Below are 16529 nucleotides of genomic sequence, written 5' to 3' on the forward strand. Positions count from 1 at the left end.
TAGGGCCTTACAGAGTATAGTGGAACAGAGGGACCTTGGAGTTCAGGTGCACGGTTCTCTGAAAGTGGAATCACAGGTAGACAGGACAGTGAAGAAGGCTTTTGGCACACTGGCCTTCATCAGTCAGGGCATTGAGTATAGAAGTTTGGAAGTTATGTTTCAGTTGTACAGGATGTTGGTGAGGCTGCACTTGGGAGTATTGTGCTCAGTTTTGCTCACCTTGCTATAGGAATGATGTTATAAACTGGAAAGAGAGCGTAAGAAATTTACAATGATGTTGCCAGGACTCAAAGGACTGAGTTATAGGGAGAGATTGAACAAGCTAGGACTTTTTTTCTTTAGAGTATAGGAGACTGAGAGCGGTTCTTATATAAATGTATAAGATCACGAGAGGCATTGATAGGGTGAATCCACTTAGTCTTTTTCCCAGGGTTGGGGAAATTGAGGACTAGAGGGCATCAGTGTAAGGTAAGAGGAGAAAGAATACATGGGAACCTGAGGGGCAACATTTTTTACACAGATGGTGGTACGCATATGGAATGAGCTGCCAGCAGAAGTGGTTGAGGCAGGTACATTAACAATATTTAAAAGGCATTTGGATGAATACATGGATAGGACAGGTTTAGAAGGATATGGGCCAAGTGCGGGGAAATGGGGTTAATGTGGATCAACATTTTGGTCGGTGTGGACCAGTTTGGGCCTAAGGGCCTGTCTCCATGCTGTAGGACTCTATGACTATTTGCAGAGCTATGGGGGAAGAGCAGAGAAGCAAGACTAATTACATAGATCTTTCAAAAAGCCAGCACAGACTGGATGAACAATAAGATTCTCTGATTTTCTCTCACAAATCATCACATCTCTACCAAGGTGTAGCCTTACTGTGTTTAATGCTCCTCTGAGGTACTTCAGAATGCTTTTCCACATTAAAAGTACTATATTAATGTAATTTGGTTGCAGCAAATTGGTTAGCATGGCTATAGATACAGCTAACAGATCCCTACAGTTAAACTTACAATGTCACTCAATGACCTTACTTCAGTCACCTCAAAGCACTCCTCTATAAATTATGCCGATAATATCATTCAGTATATGGTGCAACAGTTCAGCATTTTCATATGGATTAGGAGAAATGAGACCTCAAGTTATCAGTGTGGAAATAAATGAGTTGGATTCCTATTCAACTAATCCCACTAGATTTCTGAGTAAACCAGTTTCTAAAATCCATCTGGAAATTAATAATGAGTTGGAAAATTGAAGTTGATTCTGAGATATTGTATCACAATGAATTAGCTCAAATACAGAAATAGAAAGAGGACAAAGAACTCGCATTGATACAGTCCCTTTCATGCTCTCACAGCATCCCAGAATGCTTCCCCACCAATGAAATGCATTTTAAGCCAACGTCGTAGTGTTGGGAAAATACAACAAACGCAGATATGAACACTGAAATATTACAGTTATATTGGCTGAACTTGTAATATTCAGTTCCAGGAATTTGTGCAAAAGATGGCTAGGACTCTGATAGACATCTTCTGGATGAAAGATGGAGCTCTGTAGGTGGAAGCTGAAGTGTTGTCATTGATTTGCAAATGGTAATGCTTTCTGATTTGGCTTTAACTTTTACATTAAAAGGATTCAATCATTAAAAGAAATCAATAAGCTTTGTCTCTTCTTTAACTCTGAAACACAAGATTAATAGTTCAATCTGTTGAGATTTTGATCCTGAGACACAGAAGATATTGTACACTCCTCCATGAATTAAAAAGGCAACATTCCAACTAAGAGGCTCAGAGAACACTGTAAATTGCAAATGCTTTATACTTCCATCTGAATATGACAGCGTGGAGGTTTTGAGCACAGTGATAGTATTCCTACCATTAAGCCAGACACTCTAAGTCTCACGTCAGGACCTGATAACCACAGAAGGTTTGCCATGACATAAGCAGACAGGTTGATTATCAATCTGTAAATTCTTGAGTCAGCACCTGCAAGAGGCAGTGACAGCAGGAGAAAACTTCCTGGTCAGCCAGAATCACACGATAGCATCGGTGCAACAACCTCCTCATTTACGAGACTCCATGCCCAGGCTCTTGTTATGAGCTAGCCCCATCCTCTTTCAGGGACCACCATACATACAGCAAAATTTGAATAAATTTACTTTGCAATTAATTTTACAAACTAACATAAGACTATATTTGCTTCTCATCTGAAAATGGTATGTAGGAAGTTCATATATCAAATTTATAGCTGACAGTCAGGCTATTGACCCCAGAGAGTGCTTCTGCTCCATAGGAGATTGTGCCCACTCTCTTTCATTGGACCCTTACTCTGTATCCTTTTGTTCCTTTCTCTGCCCTGTGTTTACTCCAGCTTCTTTTTAAATACATCTGTGCTATTCACCTGAACCACTGCCTGTCAGAGTGAGTTCCACGATCATTCACAGCTCTCTGGGGAGACTGATTTCTCCTGAATTCCCCAATGAATTTATTCATATTCTCCATAATTCTGTGGAAATTAATGGTCCATGAAACTCAATGTGGTGTTGCCAGATATTTTTCCTCTTGCTTCTTTCTATTCTTCTCTATGTTGCTTGGGCCTTCTCATGTGCAGCTGGTCCTCTAATACTTTGGTGAAATTATTGTTCCTCAGATGCAAGTCTTGACAAAGTGAGTCCATGCATGGATTCAATCCTGGCAACCATGCCAACTAAACCAAACTGTGCTCGTGCGTCTACTCCTATTAGGAGTCATTACCTAGTAATCAGGAGCAGAAAGATATGCCCTTTTTCAGCATAATAACCATTACGTCACATCATACAACTGAACACTGGCAGAATTCAAAACACTTTCCACCTGAAATCAGTGTACTTTTACCACACCTGCTTTTCTTAGCTCCACCTGGGGCACAGTTATAAATATCAAGCTGGAAGCTTGCAAAACCCGACAACTCTTTCAATGACTGACACCTCCAAAGGGCCCGGATCTGAGACTTTGAGGAGAGATAGACTTTAAGGTGACAGAGTTTTGACTGGTGTTTTGAAATCACATTTCACAACTCAGTCCATCTTCCAGTGAACACCAAACTCAAAGGGGCCCTATGACATGCAAAACTAGTGATTACACTGCAACTGCTTTAAGCTTGTATATAGCAGGAGCGCATGACAATATTCCATCATTTATAATACAGAAATAAATCAAATACACAGAACTGTGATATTTGCAGCGGTAGATTTAATCATTACTGAGTACCAAAGACATAGAATTTATTTCCTTTAATACTAGGGATAATCTCCCAGAGGAAATTCATCTTTTCCATCACTTTATTTCTTCTGTATTTACCATGATTTGTCCTATAATTCTTACTCTGAGGCCAAAAATTATTTATTCTGGTTACAATTTATTAAAATATTAATATAAGGCTACTGATGCAAGTTACCATTGACGTTTGTATCAGTCGAAGGTAATAGATAAATGGCGTGCATAGCCAGCAGGACTACATGTAATGTAGCTGAATGGCATAATACTGTAAATAAGCAGGCCACTGAGAGTGTTTCTGTTCTTTGTCTGGCAATTGTGAATCATGATCTTGTCTTATATGCCACAAAGTAATTTGTACTGGGAATGTACAGTTGTTGAAGAAAAACCAAAGTGTCTTTTGTTCTTCTCAGTACTATCCTGAAAGATTGTAGCCAACCACTCCATCCCCACCAACACTACTCTCCTCACACCATTCAGTGCTGGTATGAAGCAAGCAACAGGGAAAGATGGCGCTTATTGCTTTTAATCAGCATTTTCAATATTTTCAGTCTCAAATCAAAGAAAAAGGTACAATATAACATTGCGGGGCATTCATTTCTCTGTTCTATTGGTTCTATAAGTCAATAACATCACACTAAATCCCCAGTGAATCTACCAACAAAGCAATATCATATTTATTCGTTTTATTAACTTGAGAGACAAGGATGTTGCTGGCTCGTTAGCATTTATTGCCTGTCCCTAGCTGCCTTTGACTGACTGGCTTGCCAGGCCACTTCAGAGAGCAGTTCAGATTCAACTATATTGCTGTGGGTCTGGGGTCACATGTAAGACAGACCGGGTGAGAATGGCAGATTTCCTTCCCTGAAGGACACTACTGAGCCCGTGAAAAGGTGTGCCTTATTTTATGCAGAAGTGCTCAGAACACACTCCAAGGCCACTTCATGTGATATCATTCAACACATTATCGTTGAAGACTTCAAATAAGAATGTTGATGATAAATAATTCTATTTCAATGTTCTAAAAAGGGAGAGAGGCTTACTAAGTCTCCATCTACTCTTAGAGGCCTGGAAGCCAGAGTTCTCCCTCAGTACTGCACTCCAGTGTCAGTTGTGATTTGTATACTGGAGTGGGACTTCAACCTGGCACAACATGCCTAAGAGGTGTGAGTGCTACCAGTTGAGCCTGATTCCAGTCCTACAAGTTGACAGCTAACTGTGAAGTGGTCTTGCAAGCCATTCAGCTGTTTTTCATTTGTTCATAATTGCCCTAGGGGTGGTGTGGTGAGATGCCTTCTGAATTGCTGCAGACCTCGGGCTGTCAGGACCCCACAGTGCTGTCAGGAATAGACTATTAACCTAACATTAACTTTTTGATGTCTCCCAATAAAATCAAACAGCACAAGAACTATCCAAACCACAGGATAAATCAACACAAGCAAGGTGAGTGGAAATGATGATGATCTATTCAAGTTGGATTAATCAATGGTAATGGTAGAGTAAAGGGTTAAGATTTAACTATGCAAATAGGAAAGATGTGTCAGGAGTAATGTAACAGATCAAATGATAATGGAGAGATTGTGAAGAGAGAGGCGACAACCTGCAGCTCATTTTAAGCTTTAGTTTCTATCGTCAGTTTGGACACAGTAACCTCTCTTCAGTGATTATAATGTACCTATGTTCCAAGACTCCCCACAAAACAAAAGAATATTATAAATAATGTGTAGTGCAATCACCAAAACAAGGTACAATGGGGCAAGATACAAAAGACTCTAATGAGGAATTGAAAAAATAAAACACTTCTTTTCCCTAAAGTGCAGCAGTTCAAACCTAAGGGATATATTTGAAGGTAAAAGGAGAAAGATTAAGAAAGGACATGAGGGTCAACCTTTTTACACAGAGAGTAGTTAGTTTGCGGAATAAAATTCCAGAGGAAGTGGTGGATATGGGTACAGTTACAATGTTTAAAAGACATTTGGATAAATACATGAATAGGAAAGGTTTGGAGCAATATCGGCCAAATGCAGGCAGGTGGGAAAAGTTTAGTTTGGGAACATGGTTGGTGTGGACTATTTGGACCGAATGGCCTGTTTCCATGCTGTATGACACTATGACTCTATATACTTTTGCAGATAAAATCCAATATTTAGCCTTGTATGCTCTAGAATTTCAAGTTTCTTCATGTTAACCATGTGAAACATAACAAATAACTGTATTTACGCAGTGACGTCAAGGTCAAAAATGTTTTGAAACCCAAACAAAGCAATGCTCTTTAGTTTCCTCTGGGTATAACAATATTCCACAATTTTATCAATAAAAAGACAACCTGTTCTCCAGCATCACCATGAGAGTAAAATGCAGTCTGCTCACTTCTAACAACAGTGTGGATCTCTAAAGTACCTAAATCATAAATAAAACTTTAAGAGCCATGCAGATCAACTAAATTCCTCACATGCAGATCAACTAAATTCCTCAATCTGTTCAAGACTCAGTAAAACTCTCCTTCTTGTTGATGAATTCAATCATCATAATGTTAAATACCTTCAAATCAGATAAAATTCAATTCACCAGACTCCGCATTCTCCAAGGCAAGTTGACGGTCCTTTATTCATTCACGGGATGAGGGAGGCAGCATTTATTGCCCATCCCTAATTGCCCAGAGGGCAGTTAAGAGTCAACCACATTGCTGTGGGTCTGGAGTCACATGTAGGCCAGACCAGATAAGGAGGGCAGTTTCCTTCCCTAAAGGTCTTTAGTGAACCAGATGGGTTTTTCCGAAAATCAACAGTGGATTCATGGTTGTCAATAGATTCTTAATTCCAGATATTTTTATTGAATTCAAATTCCACCATGTGCCGTGGCGGGATTCAAACTCAAGTCCCCAGAATGTTATCTGGGTCTCTGGATTAACAGTCCAGCGATATCACCACCAGGCCATTGCCTCCCCTGTAGTGCTGGCAGTATTCTGCCATCTCTCTATTCATACAGCAGAACTCTAAACACTGATGTTTGGTATGAATGCAGTAGTCCTCTGTATATTTCACACTACTCTTTCCTGTGCTGTTTGCAACATTCTGTGCTGTATAGCTCTGTATGATATGGCTTACATCACCTGTTGCTTCTCTTGTGGACCAGTCTATAAAAGATATTCTGAAAGGTGGAGAATTTTGCAAGCTGCATTATTTTAAAATTCATTGTTGAGAAATTGGCATTCCCTGACACTTAATTGCCTATTGTTAAGAGGGTGTGAGTTGATCTTCTTCTTGAACTGCTGCAGTAATTTTTCAGATTACTGAGTGGTTTGCTCGGCCATTTCCGAGTCTGTTTCACATTGCTGTGGCTCTGGAGTTACATGCATATTTAACTATCTCAGGTGGCACATTTCCTTCCCTTAAAAATATTGATGATCCATTTGGGTTTCATGACAATTGAAAAGATCACAAGAAAAACATCAAACCCAAGCTTTTGATCATTGCATTCTAAGTATTATTCATTATTTTCCTTATCACACTGTGTACTATAGCTGATTGAAAATAATTTGTCCCAACCATTCTGTCAACAAGGAAGGAATAGATATAGTTCTGTGGACCACTGATTTATTATTGTTTGTTTTGCATTACTGCTGAAAGCCAATTTAACCTCCATTAAGTTCACTCACGCTGACCACTGTAATAATACTAAACTACATAGACTAGAAGATCTCAAATTCAATCAAATTGCTCTTGCTGCTGGTTGGGATGTTGTTACAAGCACAACCATTGTAATGTGCAGGGGATGAACAAAAATCTACTTGGGCTTCCACTTCTGATCTTTACTCAGTGATCCCCAATGGAAACTGCATGTAGTAGAATCACAATATTAACAAATCTTCATTTTTATGTTCAGCAAGGTCAAACCACTTGTAATAGGTACTAGACAGGGTGCAGTTTACTGTGAAAGTGCAAACCTTCCTTAGTATTTGTACTGAAGTTTCAGCTTAGATTGGGTGTTCAAGCTGACACAAATTGGCACGGAGAATTAATAATTAACCACCAAAATTTGACTACCAGATAGTAGGCAAATATGATGTATACCAGTCAGGTTTCGTAACTGCACCATCAAGCCTGGAACACCACTGCCCATATACTTATTGACCATGTAACTCTCACATACACAATACATTCCATTTCACTGCTGCAATAGTGTGGTATATTTTTGAGCAAGAGCAGTGTACACAAATAACAGAACTTGGCCAGCCTAACTGAACCTCATTAATAAACATCACTCACGGAGCTAGCACCGTGAAATAAGTCAGTGCTGAGTACTGACTTGGTCAGTACTGGATCTAACTATCTATAGGACCATTGATAATCCAATTATACACACTGTAGTAAGGGTCCGATTTAAACAGTCTGTCAATAGTGTAAAAGCAAGTACTGGTGCTGTATTGATGTTCTGCCACTAACGCACAGAATAAGTCTATAGCTTTGTCATATTTACAATCCTGCTAAAGACATCTAGAGATTAAAGATTATTATTATACCAACTTTGATTCATTTAAATCATCGGATTGCATTTCTGAACATTGAACTCAAACTTTTCAATGGACATTCATAGATACAAATCACATTATTAAGTAACGTTTTATCCTATTGATGTAAACATGCTAAAATATGAACTAATTTAATTACTCTGCATGAAAGAACAGATTTTCTGATTAACTGATGCTGTTGTTACAAGTTCAACTGAACGGCCCAACACAAGATGCTCCAACAGGCAACACACTCCCCACTCGCATACAAGTCACAGCCAAAAAAACCTCATCTATATAACAGAGCAAAACTCCAAACTTCACAGGAGTGTATAAAGCAAAATTTAACACTGAACTATTTGTGAAGATATTTAGGTTGATGACAAAATGCTTGGTCAAGGCGGTAGATTCTAAGGAGCATTTTAAAGGAGGAGAGACAGAGGTAGAGAGTTTTACAGAGGGAAGACCAAAGCTGAGGGTTCAAGAACTGAAGGCACATGCACCAATGGTGGAGCACTGGAAAATCAACACCACCTATATCCAAAGAAGCCAGATTTTAAAAATAGCTTAATTGTAATAATATCATAAAAGGAAATGGTGGGTATACACGCAATTATTCCATGCTACAATAAATGCACCATCGTTTGAAGGCCAGCTTTCACTGTCAATAATGCTTTTGCCTTTTGTTCAACGGAGTTAGTCATGGGTAAATGATCTCAAGGGAAGTGAGGGAAAACTGGCTAGGAAACAGGATTCTAGATGACACCACACTGGGTCTCATGGCGGGTTGAGACAAAAAGTCAGCCTGGACAGCATTAATATATTAGGCCACCTTACCTCCCAACTAAGGACAGTTTAGCTGCAGAGATTTGGGAGAGGTGAAGAGGAGTCCTTAAATTACAATTAGTAAAGAGAGCTTCTCCAAAAAAAATGTTCTGTCATTAATAAATATGGTTAATTAGCATTTACACAGGCATTCTCAAACTAATACAAATGGTAAGATTTTCTACTTAATGTAGCAAAAGGTCCACAGCTTAATCCAACAAAATGCAACTTCCACAACATATATGAGTGATGCCAACTACCTGCAACTGACTGCTCAATATTTTTCTGACAACTTTAAATCAGTAAGTCAACATTAGCCACAATTGCATTTAATTTACCGTTGCTTTGAACATTTTACACACACATTTCAGTAAGCGCAACCTAGTGCAAAGCACTTGCAGGTGCTATAACTTTGAGAGATAAATCAAACCACTGTCAAACTAATTTGCTGGTCAGCAAGAAAGAGCTAAGCAATCTGCTTTATGAGTTATTGCAATAATCGAAACACAAAATATATTTATTACCCATCTGCACCTTTAATGCATACGAGGACTTTGTGGAGAAGGACAACACAAATCTTCTCTACTCACTCATTTCTTCCTGCACCATAAAGATCTTTCCCACTAATAAAACAATATTTATTGATGTTAATGAAAATTCCAAGTGAACAGACAGGAACTCCATGGGCCATGAGCTTCTGGGGAAAAAAAAATCAATTTTTCCTTACCTTACCCATACTTCATTACCCTCTTCACTAGCTTTGCAGTCCACACAACTTTAGGTTCATTTTCTTTTACTCAAGTGGAAGCCCCTCTGCCTCACGCTCTTTAAAAGAGGTAGTTTCCCCCTCAATAACTGCACTTTACATCCATCAAGTATCTTTCATTTAATGAAACATCTCAAATCAATTTGAGCCGAGAGTCATGTGCTGGGAAGTAGGTGGCAATGTGATATTCAGAATTGCTGAAGGAGAATCACACCAGAGTCGAAAAGACTGTTTCTCTTTCCTTAAAAAGACAATAAATCATCTGATTTATGGCAAAAGAAAACTGGAAATCTAAAATGTCCTGCACACATCCATTCTGTTCAAAAATATATGGCTTGTTCTGATCTGGCTCAAAGAATTTAAAAACATTGTCCAATCTAGAAACTGCTTCGTCAAGAACAATTTAGTCTGGATTTCCATGGAGTCAGGGAGATTCCTTGGAAAGGTAAAAATGGTGGCAGGGACACAATTCAAGATTCGCCACCTAATGCCCAGGATTTCCAATATTCACCAGTACTTTTTAAGGGAGTCGACTGGTTGGATTCTAAGCCCAAAACCTGTACTCCCAACCTGCCTGGCTCCAGAACAGGGATAGGCATGTCCTTGTACTCTGCAACTTTCATGGAGTTCAGTCAGTTTTTCAAAGAGTCAAGAATGTATAATAAGTCTAGGCTAAGAAATCACACATCTATTGGTGTTGAAATGGCTGAACTCCAGGAAAAACTTTGTTCGATTAGCAGCTTGGGTTTTTGATCTCTTTCAGTCAATAGTGCAATGTTTGTTTACACAAGATAAAGAGGTTTCAAGTGCTTGCAGTTTTTGTTGTTGATACTTTAAACAGTCTTGATGGCTGACACTTTTGGCCAACAGAGAAAGATTTTTTGAAAGGAAATGGAAATTTTATGAATTCAATTTTAAAGCTTTTTAAATACAAATCATTGTGACTATAGGGTTAACCGGTTCCATAAAGAGGGAGAATGGGACTGGAAGCAGCATAGCTTAGCATGAGCAATGGGCGTGTGGGGGTGTTTGTGTGTCTATCTTTGTGTAGGACAAAAGGACCTTACACTTTTTATTCAAAATGACACGAAGTCCCACAGTACCTAGGTGGATCTTTTAAATGTCCCCTGTGGCTGCCTCCTAAATCTTTCCTGGAATAGTTGATCCAACTGCACACCACCCAACTAAGTAATGGAATTAGAGATAGTAGGAACTGCAGATGCTGGAGAATCCGCGACAACAAGGTGCAGGGCTGGATGAACACAGCAGGCCAAGCAGCATCATAGGAGCAGAAAGGCTGACGCTCCCCCTACCGCATCCCAAAACCAGTCCAGCTCGTCCCCGCCTCCCTAACCTGTTCTTCCTCCCAACTATCCCCTCCTCCCACCTCAAGCCGCACCCCCATCTCCTACCGACTAACCTCGTCCCGCCCCCTTGACCTGTCCATCCTCCCTGGACTGACCTATCCCCTCCCTAACTCCCCACCTACACTCACCTTTACTGGCCTCTTCGACCTGTTTGTTTCCTCTCCACCTATCCTCTCCTCTATCCATCTTCTATCCGCCTCCCACTCTCTCCCTATTTATTTCAGAACCCCCTTCCCCTCCCCCTTTTCTGATGAAAGGTCTAGGCCCGAAACGTCAGCCTTTCTGCTCCTATGATGCTGCTTGGCCTGCTGTGTTCATCCAGCTCTACACCTTGTTGTCTAAGTATTGGAATTCTCCACCTTGCAGGCATTTTCTCCCTAGGCAGGCAGGCTGACCCAGGAAGATTACTAACTTCTGTTACCCATGCCAAAAATCTGGCCCTTAATTTCTAATTAGTTCATAAAAAGGATAAAAATGGATAAAAATTGAACTTTGTAGCATCAAGTTCTGTGAATGTCACTTTTAAACTTAACCTGAACGAGGCAGACTATCAGTATGTTTCTGAAATAAAATTTACCACATTTTCAGAATGCAGTCAACATACCAGCTATTTTTCTTTCCTCAACTAAGTTGGAATTCTTTTATTAAATAGTCAGTGGTTAACTGGAAAACTTCACAAGTTTCAGAAACAATCTGGATAAGCTCTTAACTACAAATGGAATTTGGGATCATTGCAAATTCATCTGGTTATAATGTGGATTTGTGGGATTGATGGACCAATGGTTTTCCTCAGCCAGAAATTGTTTTTTTGCCAAAGCGGAGAACGCAGCACACATACATACCGCATGGTTTTTTTAAATTAGCTTAGCTGTGTAGCATGCTTTGTGACATCACTGATAGCTATATTGTTATTTGCAACACATTTGTCAATTACTAAATAACACATGGCAACATGGAAATTATGGTAGGTTATTCAATTAATCCACCAAACATTGAATTTAAGCAGTATACACATCACTGAAATAGGCCATTCTGTCCATCAGCTCCATGCCAAACAGAAAGCCCTTGACGCCCTCTCTTCCTCACACTTGATACTTCTGTTCTTTTCTCCCTCGTGTGTTTATCCAGCCTTCGCCTTAAATGTTTTAATACTGTTCATCTCAATCATTCCCTGTGATGGTGAGTGCCACATTCTTGATACATTTTAGCTAAACAGGTTTCTCCTGATTTTCCTGTTGGATTTTAGTAGCTACCTTCTATTTATGACCTCACATTCTTGGATTCTTGCACAGGTGGAAATATCTTCTCCGTAACTATCCAATCAAACCCCTCCGTATTCTTAATGACTTCAATCAAGGTACATCTGTCAATGTTCTAAAGGAGAAAGGTTAATATTGAAGGTGTATGTGGAATTATGGTGGCGCTGAGCTTTTACCTCCATGTCATACCAGAGTTGGTCTTGTAGCTTCTAAATGGAATCTCCATATCGATTTCCAGTCCCATTCTCCCTCTGTTTGGAACCGGTTAACCCTATAGTCACAATGATTTGTATTTAAAAATTTTAGATTTTAATACAGTCGAGGGAATTAAAGATTTGGGCTTCAACAGGCACACACACACACACACACACACACCCATCTAAGTGTCTGGATGTTTACATTATTCAAAACTGTATGAATATCAAAAGCCAAAATACTCACCTCCGCCCCCTCCCATCAGTGAAGAATTTGCTGTAAACAAAAGAGAAAATAAGAGTTAACAATATATGCTCATCTTAGTCTCAGCATATTTCAACTCTCACTATCCATAAACACAGGCTGAGGCCCGAATTCAAATTATGATAAACACATTGGATCTAATCACTGAATTCTAATGCATAAATTTTCACTGGGCCAAACTATCTCCCAGTAAATAGGATTCTAGCAGTCCAAAGCACTTTCAATTACATAGCACACTACATAAAAGAAAGACTTGCATTTATATCTCGCCTATCAGAATCGCAAGACGTGCTGAAGCACTCGACAATCAATGAAGTATTTTTGAAGTAGGTGCTTTCTGATAGAGAAGGGAAGCAAACCTGACTTCAAACTACCGTGAAATATTCTCACAGAATTCCTCAGGCTACTGTTACATCCACTCACAAATTTTAATCAAAGATTTAGACAGAGGAAAGCTCATCTTGTAAATGAATAGCTCCAAACACAATGTCATGGGAAGCACAATCACAGTTTTATATATATATATTCCCATTGGGTGAGAAGCTAAGATGAAAACATGATTTTATATAATTAGCCTTTTGAAATATCTTATGCTCACATTTACTTCTAGATTTATATTTGCCAATGAAGGAATGCATACCCTATCCCCACTTTTCCATTGATCAGTCAAACAAAGACACTAGCAGATCCCTAAAAGCGGCACTGGGCACTTGTGTGATCCCACCACAGCACATATTAGATGGTAGGATGCCTGTTGGCTCCCATGATCATCAAACTGCTGAGCTTCTGGCTCTGTCTTCTCGAGGCTAAGTGTAAATGGAGTCTTGTGGTTGGGCTTACGTGGACAGAATGCAGCCCAACAGGTAATGAGAGAACTGTCTCAATAAAAAGTGAGAGATTTATTAAAACAAATTGACCATTTATTTCTCCTAAAGGTTATTATTTTCATATAAAAGAAGATTTATCTCTTACGCATCAAGATGTTCCAAAGCAGTTCATAGCCAGAACGTTTGACCTATTGCAATGTTGGAAATGGCAACCAATTTTTACACAGAAAACAGATAATGATCAGTTGATAACACAGTGTGAAGCTGGAGGAACACAGCAGGCCAGGCAGCATCAGAGGAGCAGGAAAGTTGATGTTTCGGGTCCCGTCCCGAAACGTCAACTTTCCTGCTCCTCTGATGCTGTCTGGCATCTGTGTTCCTCCAGCTTTACACTGTGTTATCTCTGACTCCAGCATCTGCAGTTCTTACAATCGCTAATGATCAGTCAACATGTTTTATGATATTGATTAAGGGCTAACTCTTTGTTCTTTTTCAAATAGACCCACTGGAACTTTGCATCCACCAATTGGATCGATGGGGCCTCAGTTTAAAGTCTCATCCGAAAGACAGTGCTGGCCTTTCTCTATACTGCACAGAAGCGTCAGCCAATATTTTTGTGCTGAAGTCTGTAAACATGTTGATGGAGAAACCAAGTCCAGTTTCAATTTGCTATTCTGCACAAAATTGACCCTCTTTTTCATTCTTTTTTAAACTATACAGAGCTTCACTCTGCCAGCTTCTCTTTTAGCAGCCTACACACGTCCAAACAAATGAAGCATTTCCATTCTCATTATGTTGCTTACAAGTAGCTATTTAAGTCTAATCCACACTGCATTATTTGAAATTCAATGTTTCTTCCCGATTTCAACTGTATATCCGAAGCTTCTCCTTCTCGTATTTAATTTAGTCTCATCTATTTTCCTTGCAGTCCCAAGTTCCAGCTCTACATATCTGCACAGATGTGATACATGCTTCATGCTGAACTGTTATTGTCTTAGAGGCCTTAGCAAATCATTTTACACAAAAATTCCACTAAATATCCTTGGTCTGCTAAAAATATCAATTTGATCAATTTTTCTGTACAAAGTCGAGACTTTTTTGTGGAGGGATTGTACAGATAGTATAGATAATATGTCTTCTTATTTTTCTGTGTATTTGACTGTGGACTGAAATGAAAAAAGAACATCTTTTAAGAGCAAAGATTATTGGTGGATTACATCAATTTTGTATGACAAGTAACCTGAGACTCATTGTAAATGTTGTTTACACAGCTGCTGTTTCAAGCAGTAGGGGAAGATTTACAAAGGAACTGGAACGAGGGGTGTATACCAAAGGAAATTCAGCCAGTAGCTGATTCGTCTGTGAATTCATGACCAGTTTTGGATGACAAAGGATTCCTACCAGCACAACAACTGTGATTTACTCCCAGGTAGCTGTACAGCTTGGTGCTATGAACGAGGTAGGGAGGATGCATCAGATTGCTGTAAGGTATCTCTGTCCTCTGCAGTAAAAACTACTTTAAGCCTGAAGAATACCAGTTTAGTTTTCTTTCAGCATTTGCTGTAAAATGAGACTTTTAAGTAATAAGTCAGAGACTTTCATAAATATAAATCAGTGACCTGGTGCTTCCTGCAATCAAGTGATAGCACCTGGAAAGGGAAGATTAAGAAGCAGCATTATGATCAGCACAAGAACCACCTCAGCAAATCCTGTGAATACTAATTATTGAACTGCTTTCCCTTTTACCCTTCACCTATAACAACCACGTTTCTTTTCCTACCTGTGCCTGTACGTGTTTATATAGAAGTTAAGAATAAGTGGGTTAGAGTTCTGACAAGTGGAGTTATAGGCCAATGGCTCATAATTATTTATCTGCAGCTAGAGTCTATTTATTGGTAATAAATAGTTGTTTCTGCACTTAACAAGAATGTTCCCTATGCTTTCTGTCAACCTGTGTCAGAAAGCCAGGTAAATTGGGGAATTCTGCAGGTCTTGATTTCCAGCACATTACCCAAGTGTCCTTTTTGTTCCTCAACTCTAACCGAATTGATTCTGTTCTTGAACCCACTGAGACGTTCTCTCTCTCCAGCACTGCAATGCTGTGCCTAACCAATACTGTCACCCCTCCCTCCTTTCCTTCCTTTTTTATCTTTTTTGAACACCTTGTACCCAGGAATATTGAACATCCAGTCTTGCTTTTCCTTGATCCAAGTCTGAAACATAACATCATATTTCTACGTGGTAATGTGTGCCTGTAACTTCCCGTTCTTATTTACCATATTCTGAACATTCACATGCATGCATTGTAACCCTGATTTTGACTTCATTTCTTTCTCTCTTACTCCAACTTCACATAGTGACTTGCTTTTCCCCATGCTATTTCCAGCTGTATTCACAAGTATTTTCTGAACCCTAGCATTTTTATCAATGCATCTCTCTTGGTGCCCACACCCATGCCAAGTTACTTTTAAGCACTCCCAACAGCACTAGCACAATACCCTACAAGGAACTCACTCCCAGCTCTGTACAGATACCAAATTCCCCAGAGCCGGTCCCAGTGTCACAGGAATCTGAAGCCCTGCCTCTTGCATCACCTTTCCAGTCATGTAGTCATCTGACTTACCCTCCTATTTCCATACAGCAGATGGCACTGGGAATAATCTGGAGATCATTACATTTGAGATCCTGCTTGCTAATCTTGTACCTAACTCCCTAAATCCTGATTACTGGACTGCCTAAATCTTTGGTACCAAAGTGGATCATGACCTCTGGCCATTCACCTAACCCTATGACATCCTTGACCCGAGCACTAGGGAGGCAACACACCATGATGGAGTAATGTTGATGGTCACAGACACAGTCTGTTTCCTGAACTTATGATTCCTGTACATTATCACTCCTCCTAGGCCTCAATTTTTATTTAACTCATTCACAGGATGAGGGTGCCATCAGCTAGGCCAGCATTTATTGTCCATCCCTAATTGTTAAGAGTCAACCACATTGCTGTGGGTCTGGAGTCACATGCAGGCTAGATAGGCAAGGATAGCAGCTTCCTTTCCTAAAGGATAATAAGCAATGGATTTGTGGTCATCATTAGACGATTAGTTCCAGATTTTTATTAAATTCAAATGCCACCATCTGGCGAGATTCAAGCTCGGAACTACAGAACATGGGTCCTAGATTAACAGTCCAGCAATAATACCACTTGCCCATTACTTCCCCTTATTTGTCCTCTGCTGCCTCCTCTCTTGCTACTGGTTTG

General features: G+C 39.6%; 1 protein-coding gene across 1 annotated transcript in view; it reads right to left on the reverse strand.

Moving 5' to 3' along the window:
* LOC109920489 (ADP-ribose glycohydrolase MACROD1-like) overlaps positions 1–16529 on the reverse strand; it is an 891059-nt gene that overhangs the window by 560543 nt on the left and 313987 nt on the right. Inside the window, exon 3 of the mRNA XM_048619641.1 lies at positions 12423–12452. Coding sequence (XP_048475598.1) covers positions 12423–12452 — 30 coding nt within the window. The remainder of the gene's footprint in view (positions 1–12422; positions 12453–16529) is intronic.

Source organism: Rhincodon typus, chromosome 43 (assembly GCF_021869965.1).
Source record: "Rhincodon typus isolate 14 chromosome 43, sRhiTyp1.1, whole genome shotgun sequence".
Lineage (NCBI taxonomy): Eukaryota > Metazoa > Chordata > Chondrichthyes > Orectolobiformes > Rhincodontidae > Rhincodon > Rhincodon typus.